The 19,551-nt window shown below is 44.2% G+C and overlaps 1 protein-coding gene across 1 annotated transcript in view; it reads right to left on the bottom strand.

Annotated features, from left to right (window-relative positions):
* The window catches only part of ADAMTS19 (ADAM metallopeptidase with thrombospondin type 1 motif 19), a 269,857-nt gene extending 250,745 nt beyond the window's left edge, over positions 1-19,112 (bottom strand). Inside the window, exon 1 of the mRNA XM_030192330.1 lies at positions 19,037-19,112. Within this exon, the coding sequence (XP_030048190.1) occupies positions 19,037-19,103 (67 nt within the window). The 5' untranslated portion in view covers positions 19,104-19,112. The remainder of the gene's footprint in view (positions 1-19,036) is intronic.
* Positions 19,113-19,551: the final 439 nt, after the last annotated feature.

The following is a 19,551-nucleotide window of genomic DNA, read 5'->3' as shown; positions in this document are numbered from 1 at the left end:
TAATTTTGTAATTAATGATCTGGGCCTCCTAGACATTTGGTGGGTGTTGCACCCAGAGGACCATAACTTTTCTCAGGTGTACAAGGTCCATGCCAGATTAGACTACAATCTCTTGGCACCTTCTCTTCTGTCTGTGACAAGAGGAGCTGGAATAGATGATGGGGTGGTATCTGGCCACAGCATAGCTTAGATGGTCTTGGGATTATCTCAGGGCAACCCCTCAGAGGTTGATCCTATAGTTTACTGGGAAGCAGGGAAGACAGTTCCCAGAGGGAAGATTGTAGAATACACTACCCACACACGCAAAGAAGAGGAGAAAACTCCTTACGTTGACCAGGCAGCTCCACTCTCTGCGGAGTGGGAGTTAGTGTTAGACAAATTACATGCAGTTTACGAAACAGATTAACGAAGTTCTGAATCAAAGGGCAATGAGAGATATTCAATTATATACATACAGCCTCCATAGATGGAACAATAAAATAGGTAAGCTACTAGCCACATTAGTTAAGAACAGAACAGCCAAACAACTGATAACTAGTGTAAAAAAAAAAATCTGTTGTTAAGGTAACTAAACAAGCAGATATTCAAGCAGCCTTTGTAGAATTTTAACAGTCTTTATACAACAAAGGCCAGTGTGATATAGCTAGCAGAGAGGAGTTTTCATGGCCTCCAACCCCCCTCTTTGACACCAAACAGTGAGCCTTAACACCCCAGTTTTGCAAACAGAAATACAACAAGCAATTAAGTGCCTTAAATTGGCAAAGGCACAGGGGCCAGATGGCCTATGACCTGAATATTACAAAATCTTGGGACATCATCTAGTTGGCCCCTTTAGGGAATTTGCCAAGCCTTGTGTACCTCCGGACAGACGTTGGGAAGCCTCACTCATGCCACCATTGTAGTGTTACCAAAGCCAGGTAGAGATAAGGAACTGATGGGCACTTAATCGCCCCATTTCTTTACTAAACCAAGATATTAAACTTTTTGCCACTATTTTAGCAACCCGCTTGGGGAAGTTTTACCATTTTTGATACACTGTTCTGACCTGGTTTTACAGCCTGCCTCACTGACACAGACTACTCAATAATTACTATGGATTCTTTTGGATTTGTATTAGGCAAATGAGACTTTTATTAGAAGTTCACTTTAAATGGAGAGTGTATAAGTCATTATTGTCTAAGATACACAATGATTAAGCTATATACCTATCTATAGTAAAAAAGAAACAAACAATCATTACATCACTGGTCACTACATCCAAGCAACGTCAGGAGTCTCTTGACCAGGAAAAGAAGCAATAATACATAATATACATACATCACTGGTCATTAATCTCTACATCCAGGCTCTTATCAGCTGGGGAGGGTCCCATTCACAGTGATAGCCAGGAGTCTCTTGACCAGGAAATACAATATTCTGCACAGTACGTACGTTTACTCACTGACAAGCTTCCTAATTTCACTGACAAAGATTCCCCTTTTTATTAGGCTTAGAACTCATGTTCAGAGCTAAGGAAAACTACAGAATGCTTGAGAATTTCTCTGTTTAAGTAAACAAGCCATAATGTGGGAATGTGGTCACATGTTTCTCTGTCCAGGTGGCCAGCCTGAACTCAAATCATACTCCACCTCCCCCCACACATAGCTGTGTCTTATCTTCTTTCACATTCCAAATCATTTTCACATGAACAGAATTATCACTTTAATGAGAGAGTGCACTGTCGGTCACTCAGACAGAGTTGAAAAGCAATCTTTAAAATCCTTTACATACACCCAGTCCAAACTGGTTTTGTTCCAGGCAGGTATGCTTCTAATAATATTCTCAGGGCACTGAGCACACTGCAGGCAAGGGGAGGATGACCCTGTCACCCATGTTATTTGTTCTCTCTTTGGAGCCACAAGGCAGGGCTGCCCCTGCTACCTATGTTATTTGTTCTCTCATTGGAACCACTGACAAGCAAAGTTAAATAATCTGCCCACATAAAATGGAGTATAAAATTAACCTCTTTGCTGATGATACTTTGATATTTTTGAAGCAAGTCTCACAGGGATTGCCAATCCAAGTGACTCTTATTCAGCAATATGGTTCGGAGTTAATTAATTTTGAAAAATCAGAGGCTATGGCTGTGACCGCAAACTGTATGTGCCAACAGCTCCCATCTTTTCCCGTTATGGTCCAGAGGTCCCTTAAAACATCTGGGAGTATATCTGCACTTGGACGCTGACACTATTTATAAGAAAAGTGTGAGTGAAGTTCATTTACAGACTGGTAAAGAAATAATAAAGAATGTGGATTAAAACCCTATGGACTTCCAGGGTCAAGCCCAGTCCCGGCCTGCGCCCAGCTCACTGTCAGAAATATTGTTTGTGGACCCGAAGAGCTAGCTGGTGCCCAAAACTTGTGGTGAAACTAGGATTACACAGAGAATAGTAAAGATTTCGGAATCTAATGGATTACAGGAACTGAGGCGACATGGTTTCACTAGAGGCAGGTCTTGACAGACAAATCCAATTCATTTCTTTGACTGGGTGACCAGAGAGTTGGATTGAGGAAGATGTGGTATATTTAGATTTTAGCAAAACTTTCAACACAGTTCTGCTCAGACAACTAATAAATAAACTGAGCGCCCTCAGTATGGGCCCTAAAGTGACTGATTGGGTTAGAAACTGGTTGAGTAAAAGGCGATAGAGGGTAGTAGTAAATAAACAGAGCTCTCTTTCAGAGGAAAAGGATAATACCAGTGGTGTGCCACACAATTCTGTTCTTGGGCGGGTTCTTTTTAACATTTTTTGTAAGCAATGTTTCTGACAGGGCTGTCTGGCAAGGTTTGACTCTTTGTGGATAATACCAAAATCTCCAATAGGGTAGACACCCCTAATGGTGTGGATAACATGAGGAAGGACCTAGCGAAGCTTGAAGAATAGTCCAGAATTTGGCAGCTTAGATTTCATGCTAAAAAAATGAGGAGTCAATTTAGGAGGTGAAGAACAGTTGTGCACAAAACAGGAACAGGACTTGGCATGATCATATGTGATGATCTTAAAGTGGCCAAACTGGTAGAAAAGGCGACAGAGAAAGCTAGAAGGATGCTTGGGTGCGTAGGGAGAGGCATGGCCATCAGGAAAAAGGAAGCGATGATGCCCCTGTGTAAGACTCTGGTGAGATCTCATTTAGAATATTGTGTATAATTCTGGAGACCGAAACTTCAAAAAGATATAAACAGGATGAAATCTGTCCAGAAGGCGGCTACTAAAATGGTCAGTGGTCTTCCTCATAAAGTGTATGGGGACAGACAAATATCTCAATATGTATACTCTGGAAGAAAGTCGGGAGAGGGGAAATATGACAGAGATATTTAAATACCTAAGTGGCAAAAATGCACAGGAGGTGAGGCTCTTTCAATTGAAAGAAAGCTCTGGAATGAGGGAATATAGGATGAAGGAGAAAGAGGACAGAGTCAGAAGTAACCGGAGGAAATAATTCTTCACTGAAAGGGTGGTGAATTTGTGGAATGGCCTCACGGTGGAGGTGGTGGAGATGAAAACAGTATCTGAATTCAAAGAAAGCTTTGGACAAATACATAGGATCTCTAAGTAAGGGAGACTAGACGGAATGAATGGGCAGATTGGATAGGCCATAAGGTCTTTATCTGCCTTCATTTTTCTATGAAACTTGCAATTAACCTCTTTGGAGAGCACCATGGTCTAAAAAGTCATCCTTCAAAGCTGCTCTCAATTTGCATACAAAAACGCAATCTATAAAAGGCCAACTTAATATTACCCAAGACTCCACACCTGGAATTCAAAAGAAATGTCCTATTTTTATTGCATGAGCAATGATCTGAGTGACTGGAAACCATCATCTCGATCTTCCTGACATTAACAGCTAATATAATAGTCTAATGGTCATTCATTCCTCAATGGCAGACAAACATCCCTCCACTTTCACAAAACCCAGTTGTAGAAAGTCCAACAAAGGGACAATAAAACTGATAGGAACCATATATAGATTAAAAAGCACTGCCAAAAAGCCAACCCTTACAGAAACCCTGTGACCTAAGAATAACTGGAAAAAGCAACCCCATTAACCAATACTTTCTAGCTCCTGTCAAGTAAAAATGATGTAACCTTTAAAACAGTTCCTGATATCCCCATAGATCGCAGTCATACTACTACATTATGATCAAGAGTATCAAATGCTGAAGTACTATCAAGTAAAACTGGAACGAGGAAAAATTAGACCTTACCTGCTAATTTGCTTTCCTTTAGTCCCTCCGGATCGGCCCAGAATGTAACTGATGGGTTTGTGCACACCTTCCAGCAGGTGGAGACTGAGAACTCTGACTCTAGTGAGAGCCAATAAGAACCCCTGCCAGCTAGAGCTAGATACAGGATTATCGTAACAAAGCAGGAGAAGAAAGAGAGCATAACACTTGTGCACCCGAGAACCTGAGCAGCCACCGGCACTTTGCTAACACCGAGCATGTGCCTCATATTCAACGTGTCCCCAGTAGAACACCTTCTGTGGTTTATTTTTGTTGTTGTTGTGAAAGAACAGACTAGAATCAGAAACCAACAACACAGCTCCATTTGAACTAAAACACAAACTTCCAATAGAAAAACCAGCCTAGATCAGCTGAGGGAGGGATCTGGGCCGGTCCAGAGGGACTAAAGGAAAGCAAATTAGCAGGTAAAGTCTAATTTCTCCTTCCTTAGTGTCCCTCCAGACCGGCCCAGAACGAGACTCATGGGAGGTAACAAAGCAGTACTCTTATGAGAGGGATCCAAGCAACCCCCCCCCCCCCCCCCCGGTAAGAACGGTTGATCCAAAAAAACACATCCTGACATTGAACATCCAACATATAATGTTTAGAAAAGGAGTGTAAGGAAGACCAAGTTGCTGCCTTACAGATGTCCACAGGAGGCACCAGAAAACGCTCCGCCCACAAAGCTGCTTGTCCTCTGGTAGAGTGAGCCTTTGCCCCCTCTGGTATGGGCTTTCTGGAGAGAATATAAGCAGAAGCTATCAGTTCTTTTAGCCACCTCAAAATGGTAGACTTAGAGGCCACCAGACCTTTACGCGAACCCCCGATCAGAAGAAACAGACGATCTGACCTAAGAAATTCTTCCATGGTCTTCAAATAATTCTTTAGGACTCTCCTGACATCGAGACACTTCAAGCGCCACTGATCCTCCAAACCTGAAGAATCACCCAGAACGGGTAAAACCACTGATTGGGACAAGTGGAACCTAGACAAAACCTTGGGAAGAAAGGAAGGAACAGGACGCAAGATCACCAGTTCCTTAGCAAATTCCAAGACAGGGCCTGCAACTCGAAAACCCGCCTAGCTGAAGCGATAGCCACCAAAAATACAGTCTTGAGAGTTAAGCCCTTCAAAGTACAAGCAGACAAAGGCTCAAATGGAGACTTTGTGAGGACCGCAAGGACTAGATTAAGATCCCATAAAGGAAAAACCGACCGGGCGGGAGGACGAATGAGATTCGCTCCACGCAAAAATCGGGATACATCCGGATGGCTTGCTAAGAGTTTCCCCTTAACACATCCTCAAAAACAGGACAAGGCTGCAACCTGTACCTTAAGGAAGGCCAAAGCCAGACCCTTGTCAAATCCGAGCTGCAAAAAGTATAAAAACTGCGGAACCAAAGCCTGAAAGGGAGATCTATTAAAGTCCGTGCACCAGTCTTTGAAAATCCTCCAAGTCTTTATATAAGTAAGCAACGTAGATCGACACAGTGACCAAAGCATCGTAGCAATCACGCCCACCGAATAGCCCCTCTGTCAACCGTGCCTGCTCAAGAGCCAAGTCGTAAGACAAAATCGATCCAGGTCTGGGTGAGCCACTGGCCCTGCACTAGGAGCCCTAGGGTCTCCTGAAACCGGAAGGGAGAGTCGATGAGAAGGCGATAAAGATCGGCGTACTAAGGCCTGCGAGGCCAATCCGGCGTCACTACGATTACTTGGCCTTTGTGGAACTCGACCTTCTGCAGAAGCCGACCTATCAGGGGCCACAGGAGAAACGCATAGAGGATACCTGCTGGCCAAGGTTGAAGAAGAGCATCTACTTCCTGCACTTTTACATCCTTTCGGCAGGGGAAGTAAAGCGGATGTTTTGCACTGAGAGCAGAAGCAAACAGATCCATTACCGGAAGCCCCCAGCACTTCACCACAGCTTGAAACGTCACCTCGCTGAGGGCCCACTCCCCAGGATCCAGAGTGTTTTGACTGAGAAAGTCTGCCTGAACATTGGCTGTGCCCGCCACATGAGCCGCCGACAGCATTACTAGATGTAACTTCGCCCAATTCATCGGCTGCTCCATCTCTTGTTCCAACAGACGACTCCTTGTCCCTCCTTGCTGCTTGATATAAGCTACTGCTGTGGCGTTGTCTGACATGAATTGGACGACTCGCCTGACAGAAGAGGGAGAAGCGCCTGAAGGGCCAACCGTATCGCTCTGGTTTCTAAAAGATTGATTGAACAAGTCACCTCAGTCCACGACTAGAGACGCTGTGCATACTGACCCTGACAGTAAGCTCCCCAGTCCTTGAGACTGGCATCTGTCATGACCACTATCCATTGTGGGAGATCCAGAGGCATGCCCTTGGAAAGACTGAATGCATGAAGCCGCCAACGGAGACTCCCTCAGACCCACTGCGAGAGGAGCAACTTCTGAAGAGGTCTCATATGTGCCCTCACCCAGGGCACTATTCTATCGTCTCCACCATGGACCCCAGCACTTGAAGATAATGCTTTGCACACAGTCCCAAGGTTTGCAACAACAGCCTCACCTGAGACTGTAATTTGAGGATTCGTGACAGGGGAAGAAAGACCCAACTCTGTCTGGTGTCGAAGCACACCCCCAGATAATCTAAAGTCTGGGACGGCTGTAGGCGACTCTTCTGCGAGTTGATCACCCAACCCAGAGATTGCAGGAAACTGACCACACAGTCTGTCATTTGTACACTCTCCTGATAGGACCGCTCTGATCAGCTAATTGTCCAGGTAAGGATGAACTAGAATTCCCTCTTTTCTGAGTGCCGCCGCCACTACCACCATGGCTTTGGTAAACGTGCGAGGGGCAGTCACCAGACCAAACAGTAGCACCCGAAACTGATAATGCTTGCCTAGCACTGCAGGAAATGCTGATGCACGGCCCGAATAGGAATGTGCAAATAGGCATCTGTGAGATCTAGTGCAGCCATAAACTCTCCGAGTTGCACCGCTACTATGACCGACCAAAGAGTCTGCATACGAAAAGTGGGCACTCTGAGTGCCCGATTGACAGCTTTGATATCCAGGATTGGTCAGAAAGAACCCTCTTTCTTGGGAACGACGAAGTAAATGGAATATCGACCTTGCCCAAGCTCTGCGGAGGGAACTGGACAAATAGCATGAAGGTCGAGCAGTCTTTGCAAAGTCTGACGGACCACTACCTCCTTGAGACGAGAATTGCAAGGAGACTCTAGGAAAGCGTCTGAGAGAGGACGCACAAATTCTAACGATTACCCTTCTCGAATAACCTCCAGAACCCAGAGATCAGAGGTAATTTGGGCCCACCTATGATAAACAAAGCATCAAACAAGCCCCCACCGCGGTATCAGAGGCTGGGCCCGAAAAACCTCATTGGGTAGAACGAGAGGCAGTTGGGAAAGAGGAAACTGCGTCTCTACCTCCTTGGCAATTTTCCTGAAAGGATTGAGTTCTCTGAAAAACCGGGACCGCTGCATTGGAACCAATCTCCCTGGTCTATAACATCTAAAATCTCAGCCCTAACCACGGCTCAAGAAGCTACCACGACCAGACGCTCTAGGTCGATCCTCAGGCAGCTGAGGTATCTTAGTATCTCCCAAACTATGGACCAACTTATCTAGCTCCTCGCCAAAAAAAAGAGATCTCTTAAAAGGAAACCTACTAAGCTTAGACTTAAAGGCCGCATCAGCTGACCAGCCCCGCAGCCAAAGCAAACGCTGTGCTGCTACACTCAAAGCCATAGACCTAGACAAGGCCCTTAGCAAATCATACAGAGCGCCCGCTAAAAAAGCTGCCCCCATCTCTATCTTGGCTACCTCGGTATCTATAGCCAACAAATCATTCGTAGATCTATCCAGATAGATCCTTATCCGAGTCCAGCACCGAATAGAGACGAACTATAGATTTAGCGGACCAAAAAGAGGAATCCAGCGTATCCCACTGAGCCTGAATAATATCTCTAATGTCTTGGTGCACAGGAAAGGTCTTACCAGGCTTGCGAATACCCTTCACAAGGAGGTCAACCTTCCTAGTATCCACAGCAGGGGACTCTGGCTGCTGAAAAAAATGCAACATAGAGGAAACTACAGAGATTAGTTCTTATAAATCATCCTTATGAAATTATTCTCACCACTGAAGGGCCTTCTCCCGGAAGGAGGACCTCGGCACCAGAGTCCATCTGATCAAAGTCCTCATTAACTTGCCCATCACTAAAAAGAAGGCATGTCCTGGTCTGGATCAGAACCTAAGTCCTCCACCAGATCTCAAGACTGCCTAGGATGCTTGGTAGCCACTAACCAACATTCACCATGCTTTCTTACAGGGGCTTCTGAGGGAGGGGGATTAGATTTCTGAAGTAAAAAGGCCTTGTACATCTGCAGGACGAATTCAGGAGGAAAACCTCCTTCTAAACCTGAAGGCAACATAGACAGATTCCCCGAGGGCTGGACGTCTGTAAAAATTGGCACAGGAACCAGCTGAAGAGAAGAAAGTGCTGGAGGAGACAAAATGGCGGTGCTTCCCGCCAAAACCGGCACTGGCTGCTTGTCTTGGGAAACAACTACCTCTGAGCTCCCCAATGCCAGCGCCGTCAAACCGGAGTGAACTGCCGCAGTATCAGGCAAAATCTCCACAGCACTGACAGGCTGTGCAGTGACGGAGCTTCTCAGCCATAGTGAATACTTGAACACCGGCGGGTTTTTTTTCCCTTTTAACACTGCCACACAAGCGTACCAGCACAAGATAGAAAGAGGCAAAGTAAAGAGGAACAGAGCTGCTTTGCTGGCCTGTCAGAGAATAGCTGATAGAGAAAATAAATAAAATTATTATTTTTTAATATCGCGGCTGCCTCTCCCTGCTTATCCAGCTCTTCCCCTGAAGAGAATGTGGCAAACAAATAGATCAGCAAAAGGCTTTGCTGGCCCTAGGGAGGAGAAGGGGGAGGGATAAGTGACTTGCCCAAGACCACTGCTTTAACCACTATGCTACTTCTCCACTTTTGTGATTAAAGTATGCCAGATTTGAAATGTACATCTTGCCAGAGCTCGTGCTAGACATGGCTGGGGCCCGGGGCAGAAATACGGGAGGAGACCCCAAAGCACACTACCAGGCTGCACTCTTCACCTTTCATCAAGGGCTGTTTCTGGTCAGGGGCAAAGGGCAGTTGCCCTAGTCTTTGGGAGGAGAAGCAGTGGTGGAAGCCCAGTTGGGGTGGAGGCTGGAAGAAGGTGCGGGACCGACGGCAAAGCGGCGCCCCAGCAGCGTAGAAGGCGTGGGCTGCAGAAAAGAATAGAGGGACCGGAGCAGAAGAAGTTGAGAACTCCGTTTTGATCTGGGCAGGCCTCCCCCACCACCCTGCCCTTAGTACACTACTGCTGCACAGTGCAGGTGTGGCTGTGGCCACCTTGTTGAGCAGACAGGCACAGGCAGCTCCTTGTGACTCTGGGCAAGTCACTTAACCCTCCATTGCCCCAGGTACAAATAAGTACCTGTATATAATATGTAAGCCGCATTGAGCCAGCCATGAGTGGGAAAGCGCGGGGTACAAATGTAATAAAAAAACAGGCAGATCTTTATCTGACTCATTTATTGAGACCTCCTTGCATGTCCTTCACCCCCCCCCCCCCCTCCAAACCTCACAGTCTCTTCTTCTATAGGTCTACGTATATTATAGCCACCCTTTCTTAAAAACCTATAGAAATATATATGCAGCACTGTTCCCTCTAAGCTGAGTGGCAGTCCTCCAACTGCATTGCTGCCAGTGGGGGATGGTGCTTCAATATTATGTTTTCAATTGTTTGGGACTGGCAGGCAGGTTCCCTGGAGTCCTGCAGAACTTGCCTCCCCCTCACTACTGAAAATGTGATAGTGAAACTGCACCCCTCACTGGCATGATTCCCGCTCAGCTTAGAGAGAACCGTGACATGCAGGTATGTCAAGTTCAACATAAATTATCCCAACCTCGTAAAGGAGTTTGCCTAATATCAGAGGTGCTCAAATACCCAGAGAAGCAAATACCATGTTTCTGTAATCCAAAGTCTTAACACTTTTAATAAAATGGCCCCCTAATATTTTAAGATGTGTTAAACCCTGATTCTAAAGCAGGACTTTCTCCCACATGCTAAACCCAGATTTAACATGGCACAGTTTAAAGCATTTTTAAATATTTTTTTAGATCATGCTCTAATATTCGCATTAGCGCATGTTGCCTGTAAAAAGTTAACAAGGGAGCATGTTAACTCAGCATTAACCAATTAGTGTGCACCAATACAAACTTTAGTTGGTTTAACATTTCCACATCCATTCTCTGCCTGTGACACATGCACCCCCCCCACCAAGGGCCCAAGGTACGTGGGCAGAACTCTGCCTTGTCTCACAAGTGATTTAGTCTCTCCCTCTCTTGCCTGCATGCCATATGGTCACTCAAACATCCCGCTCTCCCACATACCTTTTAAATAGCATATTTTCTGCTTCTTGCTGGCCTCCCACTTAGTCACCTCTCCCCTCTCCAATCAGTTCAAAACTCTGCTGCCCGTCTTGTCTTCCGCCAAGGTCGCTTTACTCATACTACCCCTCTCCTCAAGTCGCTTCCTGGCTCCCTATCCGTTTTCGCATCCTGTTCAAACTTCTTCTACTAACCTATAAATGTACTCACTCTGCTGCTCCCCAGTATCTCTCCACACTCGTCCTTCCCTAGACCCCTTCCCGTGCACTCCACTCCATGGATAAATCCTTCTTATCTGTTCCCTTCTCCACTACTGCCAACTCCAGACTTCACACCTTCTGTCTCCCTGCACCCTACGCCTGGAATAAACTTCCTGAGCCCCTATGTCTTGCCCCATCCTTGGCCACCTTTAAATCTAGACTGAAAGCCCACCTCTTTAACATTGCTTTTGACTCGTAACCACTCGCCTCCACCTACCCTCCTCTCCTCCTTCCTGTACACATTCATTGATTTGATTTGCTTTGCTTACTTTATTTTTTGTCTATTAGATTGTAAGCTCTTTGAGCAGGGACTGTCTTTCTTCTATGTTTGTGCAGCACTGCATATGCCTTGTAGCGCTACAGAAATGCTAAATAGTAGTAGTAGTAGTAGTAGTGGCAGCGAGCAGCAACTAATACACACTGCTCATGTTGGCCCCACAGCCTTCCCTCTGAAGCAACTTCCTTTTTCCGCATAAGTGGTAATACATCAGACGGAAGGCTGTGGGGCCAGTGTGAGCAGTATCAGTCGCTGCTTGCTGCAGGCGAAGATCTGCTATTTTCAAGGTATGCAGGAGGGACAGTTGTTGGGAGTTTTTAGCTGGAGGGGCTTGGGGATTCCTGCCAGCCACATCATAGGTATGCTGCTACTGGGTGGGCCTGGGCCCACCCTTGGCTACGCCACTGCACCCCCTCCCATTTTTTAAAAATAGTTAACTTGCAGTTAGCAGGCAGAAAAGGGGAAAATACCCTTTTTGCAGTAGCCCATTTTCTCCAAGCTAAATGTGAGTAAAGGGCCTAAAGAAGTTAAGGTCCCCTACATTGGTTATAACCAGTAAGAGGAGCCACCATGGCCCTGCCTCTTGCTGTGTTTCTTGGCGCAACTAGGGGAAGGGCTAAGAGGATCAATTAACCTTACCAGGCTAGTTTAAAATAGAGAGCTGCACGGGAAAGGGGTTCGCGGGGTTCCCGCAGGCACGGAAGCAGGTCTGCGGGGTTCCCGCAGGGGCGGAAGCAGTTCTGGGTTCCCGCGGAGACGGAAGCAGTTCCTGCGGGGTTCCCATGGAAGTGTAAGCTGCGCCTGCACCAGTCTCTCATCTACCAAGTACCAAGTTCTTTGAGTGCAGTCTCCTCCTCCTCCTCTTCTTCCTTGCTTTGACAGCACAAATGTAGAAAGTTTTCCATTAAGGAGGTGGTAGAGACACAAATGATGACGGAATTCAAAAAGGTGTGGGATGAACACAAAGGCGACTCTGGCTGTGATGAACTAGGGCTGATACCGGGCAGACTTGTATGGTCTGTTTCTCATACATGGCAATCTGGTTTAGGATGGGCTTGAAAGGGCTTAGACAGAAACTTCAGTGGCTGGAACATAAGGACAGTGATGGACAGATTTGTTGGAATGTAATTGTATTTTACATGCATTGCCTGTCACCTATTATTTCTCTGTGATTACTCTGTGACCTCTGATGTGAATTACTTAGAGAGGTCACACTGCTATGCAACTTCCTGTGGGGGGTAGATGCAGCACATGCAGCACATGGAGCACATGGAGCTCATGATCTCTCCTAACCTGAGAGGATCTATGGTGGTGTGAGCATCCATTACCATCTAAGCACATGGAAGGAGCTGATAATACAAATGTATAGTAATATGTATATATAAGCCTGTCTGATTATAATCTAACTACAAACTGTGAGTAAACAGATGTTTTGTTACTTCAACTTTAAAGTGACTCAGCAGTGAATTATTCAGGGGTGAATGAGAGAAAGATGAAGAAAGAAATTAACATTTCTAAAGCTGAAGCTGTGTGTACTAAAATCTGCTAATTATTTACTACAAATAATCCAACAAAAGGGTTATGGGCCCAGGGTCCAGGAATTGAAAAAGAAGAGAAATATTACCAGGCAGAAAAAAAGGCCACATTTTTTCTCTTAAGTTTTAAAGGAAAGATTCAGTCTGTCTCTCTCTCCCCCCACACAGCAGACAGAAGGCTAAGAAAATGGCTGAGGGAAGAAATTCACCATTTTTCTATTCTCTCAAGGTGCCTAAATTAACTGAGTTTAATTATCGGCAGTGGGAACTAAGATTCATATGTCTCCTTCGAGCAAAAAGATTAAATATATGCTTAGACCAAGACAGAACAGCTGAAAATATGGCTGAATGGGACAATGCAAACTATTATGTGAAGTGCATGCTTTTGGAAGCTCTCTCAGAGAAACAAGCCATATTAGTGGAGGGAAAAGATACACCAAAGGACATTTTATATAAACTGAGAACTATGTATGCAACTACATATGCAAAGCAGCAACCAATTTGGTTGGCAGAGTTGAATGAAACCAAATTAAGGGATAAAAGTAAATGTAATGATCACATTATGCATCTTATGTCTTCATTTCAAAAGCTAGAACTTTCAGGAATTCCCATGTGTGATGCATTGAAAAGAGCATTTCTTTTTACCTCACTATCAAAGAAGTTTGATGTTTTTAGGTCTGTAAATGAGGCCATTGAAGGGCAATCTTTTGAACAGACAACATCAAAACTAAGGCAGGAATGCATAATAAATGATTCTGAGGAGATGTGTTCTCAAAGCAAGTCAGAGAGAAATGAAACAAATTTCTTGGCAAAGAACAGAGGAAGGCGGAGCTATGGGAAAACTCCACCCAAGGGCAAGCTGATTTGCTACTCATGTGGAAAGGAGGGACATGTATCTAAATGGTGTAAGGAAACACAAAACACTCCCTCTAGCTCACCTAAGCCAATGGAACTAAAGAATTTTCAAACCAGGAAATGTATGAAGGACAAAGATAAACACAAGGGCTTTCTAATGGCAGAAAAATCTTTGACTATGGTAAATAATAATTCAAATGAAAGTACTTGGATTTTGGATTCGGGGAGCACATGCCATTTAACCAATTGTAAGGATTTCTTTCAGGAAATGTGTCCAGAGGAAGGTATTCTTAAAACTGCAAACGCAGGGACTGCTAAGATCCAAGCAAAAGGTATTGGATTCTTAAAATGCAAAGTGTCTAATGAAGTTAAAGAAATTCCTGTAAGTGATGTCTTGTATATTCCCCAAGCAGTTTGCAATATGCTTAGTGTATCTACATTAGATAAGAAGGGATTTGCGATTCATTTTGAAAACAGTAAGTGCACAATCTCTAAAAATGATGAAGTGTATGCTGAAGCTTTTATGCATAATGATGTTTATAAACTGAGCATTTCAGGTGAAGCCTCACATATGGCGCAAGTAAGGAAGAATGATGGTAAATGTAGTCTGGAAATCTGGCACCGCCGCCTGGGACATCGTGATTCTAAGGTGATCCAGGATCTTAACAGTAAGCAACTGGCCACCGGCATTCAGATAAGTGCAGATGCTGGTAAAATGGAGAAATGCATAGACTGTGTTACTCAAAAAGGTGTGAGACCCTCATTTCCTGCATACACAGGAAATAGGAGTAATAAAGTACTGGACTTAATACACAGTGACTTATGTGGACCGTTTAATATCCCATCATTGGGAAATAACAGATTTGTGCTAATATTCTTGGATGATTTCTCTAGATATTGTGTGGCCTATTTGCTGAAAGAAAAAAGTCAAGTCACAGACATGCTGAAGAAATACGTAGCCATGGTGAGCAATAAATTTGAAAGAAAACCAAAGGTTCTTCAGACCGACAATGGTGGTGAGTTCACTTCACAAAGCATGCGCACATTTCTAGAACAAGAAGGCATTCAGCATATCACAACAGTAGCTTATACACCAGAACAAAATTCTGTTGCAGAGAGAAAATTTAGGTCACTTGTGGAAATGACCAGATGTATGCTGTCAGATAGCAATCTCCCTAAAAGACTATGGGGGGAAGCCATTCTCACAGCAGTGTACCTACAAAACAGAATGCCAACTAAAGGCGCTGAGCGCACACCACATGAGACATGGCATGGTAGGAAGCCAAACCTGTCACACATAAGAACATTTGGAAGTACAGCATATGCTCATGTACCAAAGCAAAGAAGGCATAAGCTGGATTCCACAACAGAAAGGGGCATTTTAGTTGGCTATGCTCCAGGACACAAAGGATATAGAATTTTGAATCTGAAAACTGGCATTGTTGGCATAAGACATGTTACATATTTTGATGAAAACAAAAGGGTTGATAAAGGCTGGATTATCCCAGATGAGCCTTATCATCCAGAATATGAAACTAGAACCATAATAGACATGCCAGTGTATATAAATGCCATACCAAGGCAGATGTCTGAAAGCAACTCATCTGTATCTAACGAGGAACAGGCAGAGGAAGCAGACACAGAAAGGATCATTGAAGAAGACAGTACAGTTGGAGAAGGGGAATCAATTGGAGAAGGACTCTCAGATTTAGAGGATGCGGAAAGGTCAGACCAACCTGTTGTCAGACGCTCATCCAGGGAAAACAAAGGTGTTCCACCCCTAAGACTGTCTTACCTAACAAAGTCAGCAGAAGCTCAAGAGCCCTTAACATGGGATGAGATTGAGAAAATGCCAGCAGAAGAAGCTGCTGAATGGCGTAAAGCTGCACAAGAAGAAATTGATGCATTGGATAAAAATAATACTTGGATTCTTACAAAATTACCTCCTGGCAAGAAAGCTATAGGATGCAAATGGGTATTCAAGTTAAAAAGGAATGCACAAGGAAAAGTGGAAAGGTATAAAGCCAGACTAGTGGCAAAGGGATATCTTCAAAAATATGGAGAAGATTTTGATGAAGTGTTTGCACCTGTAGTGAAACACACGACAATAAGAACACTTCTGAGCATTGCAGTCTCAAAAGGCATGCAAGTCAACCACATTGATGTGAAAACAGCGTTTCTTCACGGAGATATAACTGAAGACTTGTACATGGAACAGCCAACAGGTTTCATAAATACAAAACAAAGACAGCTAGTGTGTAAATTAAACAAAGGTCTTTGTGGATTAAAGCAAAGTGCAGAATGTTGGAATGATAAATTGCATGAAATATTGACAAATTTAGGATTTAAGCAAGGTGAAGCAGATAAATGCTTGTACACTAGGTGCACAAATGGACAATATGCATACATTTTAGCTTTTGTTGATGATCTGCTCATTGCAAGCAAAAGTGAGCAAGAGTACAAGGACATTGTAAAGTGTTTAAATCTCAATGTTGAGATAAAAGAACTTGGTAATGTGTCATACTATCTTGGTATAGAAATTGAGAAACAAAATGATGGTTCTTATCTTCTAAGCCAGAAGCAGAAAATAAATGAGCTTATTGAAAGTTTAGGTATGCAAGATGCCCAAGTTGTAAGCACTCCCATGATCACTGATTTTCTGAAGGATGAAACAGTAAGAGAACCTTTACCAGATAACATCCAATATAGATCAGCCATAGGTAAGCTTTTATATCTAGCTACCACATACAGGGCTGATATAGCAAATGCAGTAGGAATTTTGAGCAGAAGGGTCAGCTCACCTACCAAATCAGATTGGACTGCAGTTAAAAGGATGGTAAGGTATTTAAAGGGTACCATTGATTGTAAATTAAAGATTTCAGCCAATAGTAATCCAAAACTAATATGTTACTGTGATTCAGATTGGGCAGGGGATCATTCTGATTATAAATCCACAAGTGGATATGTGTTTATGTATGGAAATGTACAAATTTCATGGGCCAGTCATAAACAAAGTATTGTGAGTTTGTCTTCTACAGAAGCTGAATATGTGGCAGTATCGGAAGCGTGCAGAGAACTGATGTGGATTGAAAAACTTATGCTGGATTTCGGAATAGCTGAAAAGAGACCAATCCAGATAATGGAAGATAATCAGAGCTGCATCCGACTGTCACAGAATGACAAGGTTCAGTCACGCACCAAGCACATCGCAACGAAATACCACAACGTGCGAGAGTTGGCGAAAGAAGGGGTCATCAGTCTACACTATTGTCACACCAGTGAGATGACAGCTGACATCATGACCAAACCGTTACCCAGAGAACATTTTGAGGATCTGCGTATAAAGCTTGGACTTTGTATGAATAAATAATTGCATGACAGTTATGCATGAGAAGGGGTTTGTTGGAATGTAATTGTATTTTACATGCATTGCCTGTCACCTATTATTTCTCTGTGATTACTCTGTGACCTCTGATGTGAATTACTTAGAGAGGTCACACTGCTATGCAACTTCCTGTGGGGGGTAGATGCAGCACATGCAGCACATGGAGCACATGGAGCTCATGATCTCTCCTAACCTGAGAGGATCTATGGTGGTGTGAGCATCCATTACCATCTAAGCACATGGAAGGAGCTGATAATACAAATGTATAGTAATATGTATATATAAGCCTGTCTGATTATAATCTAACTACAAACTGTGAGTAAACAGATGTTTTGTTACTTCAACTTTAAAGTGACTCAGCAGTGAATTATTCAGGGGTGAATGAGAGAGAGATGAAGAAAGAAATTAACATTTCTAAAGCTGAAGCTGTGTGTACTAAAATCTGCTAATTATTTACTACAAATAATCCAACAAGATTTTTATTTATTTTTGTTATATTTGTACCTTGTGCTTTCCCACTCATGGCAGGCTCAATGCAGCTTACATGGGGCAATGGAGGGTTAAGTGACTTGCCCAGAATCACAAGGAGCTGCCTGTGCCTGAAGTGGGAATCAAACTCAGTTCCTCAGGACCAAAGTCCACCACTCTAACCACTAGGCCACTCCTCTACAAATGTACCACAAATGAGATGAATAGAGTGGAGTGGGCTTCAACGGCAACTCCAGCAGTTGGAAGAAAAGGATAGGGTCAGATAGACTTTATGGTCTATGATTCAGAAACACGAAAGACTATAATCAAGGATATAATATCACACTCGTTGATTTAATCATGAATTGATAATGAGTGTGACTATTAAGCAGACTAGATGGACCGTTCAGGTCTTTATTTGCTGTCACTTACTATGTTACAATTAATCCTCTTTGCTCCCAGGCTGATGCACAGACCTCAGCTCTGACACAGGCATGAGCATCGGATGTCACCTGACCCACTAATATCACGTGCATGTGGTGACCTCTCAGCACACAGTGCCAGTAAATCAGAGGCAAATCTTAGATGTGCACACCAGAGTGTTCCAAGTTTCAACTTCCATTCCTTCCTTGCTACATTGCTGTGGCTCAAATCCAGAGAGAGACTGAGGGAGCTGACCGGAATTTTCTTTTATGTACAATTACATTCTTACAGGGATGGGTTGGGATGGGTTAAATGTTTGCAGGGATGGGTGGGGACAGGTAAGATTCCAGCAGGGGCGGACACGGGGATGGGTCAGATTTCTGTCCCCGTGCAACTGTCTAGTTTAAAAACGCCTCTGCCCAAAAGCACACTAACACATCAGGACAAAACAGTACCCTAGCTTCCATTTCAGACTGGACCTGTCAGTGTTCCCACCCCCATACCTGCCAGTGTTGTTCCCCATCCTTTCAAAAACCTCTGTATACTGTATTTCTCACTTTCCTTCCCCTCTCCCGTTAATGGGAGAAAGAAACACGGTACATTTCAAATGCGCCGCCTCTTCCCTCTACCAGTACTACTGGTCCAGTAGCCTTGCCACACGCAGCGGGAGCGCGCGCTGGACATGCACGTGCCACCTAACTTGCGTTGCGTCCTCTCAGCCTCGCGCAGAGCCAGCCCAGCAGCAGCTGGAAGTGGAACGGCAAAACCGGCTTCTACAACAACTACCAGTGCCAGGAGACAGCCTTCTGCTAGACGTCGAAAACGCCAAATGCCCGTGTAAAGAAGTATCAAGCAAAGCAGCACAGCGAAGAGCGAACACAGTATAAGTGTTTAATGCTAGCTAATAAGACTTGTGCAATGCCAGCGACATATGTATCGTTCTGCACGTTATCAGAGTGCAGGTTGGCATGCATTGCTTATGAGAGGGGAGAAAGTACAACACAGTTATGGGAGAAACTGTGTTTGAAATTGAATTAGGTTTTTTCTTCTCCCGCACACTGTACAAATTTAAGATACATACACAACAACAGCAAGGAAATGGTAACAATTAACCAGCTTACCTAGAATAGCTCCGCGTGTGAAGAAGCAGAGCAAACAAAAAAAGCAGCAAAACTGGCGCAGTCTCATCCCGCCTTTGTGTCCTGTCCACTTCAGCAGCCCAAATACAAGGAGCCACAGTCACGGAGTTGTGCTTTGCCTTATTCTGCCCTTTTCCTGGAAGGTTCGTGCAGTAGTCTGCACAGTCTACCGGCGTGAGAGTTTTATTGAAGGAAGTACATGAGAAGCGTGAGTAACTGAGCAGCAAATAGCAGCTTTTCGACAGCTCCCCTTATTTACCCTGCAGTTAGAGTAAAGGCAGCTCAAGTTTCCAGTTGAGCTAATTGAAGCAGCAAGGCACTGAAACCCCCAACTCGGGTAGGGGGAGGAGAAAAACAATAGTCCTGTGCACACAACTACTACATCTAAAGTACCGACACGGCCAGGAAACGGTATATGCAGGCACACACACTGCTCCACAATACCTCATCCCGTTACTCTCCAGAACTATAGGAAAGAATGACAGAAAGAAAAAAAA

Source organism: Microcaecilia unicolor, chromosome 2 (assembly GCF_901765095.1).
Source record: "Microcaecilia unicolor chromosome 2, aMicUni1.1, whole genome shotgun sequence".
NCBI lineage: Eukaryota > Metazoa > Chordata > Amphibia > Gymnophiona > Siphonopidae > Microcaecilia > Microcaecilia unicolor.
The sequence above is the reverse complement of the archived record's forward strand: the minus strand, read 5'-3'. Positions and strand labels throughout refer to the sequence as shown.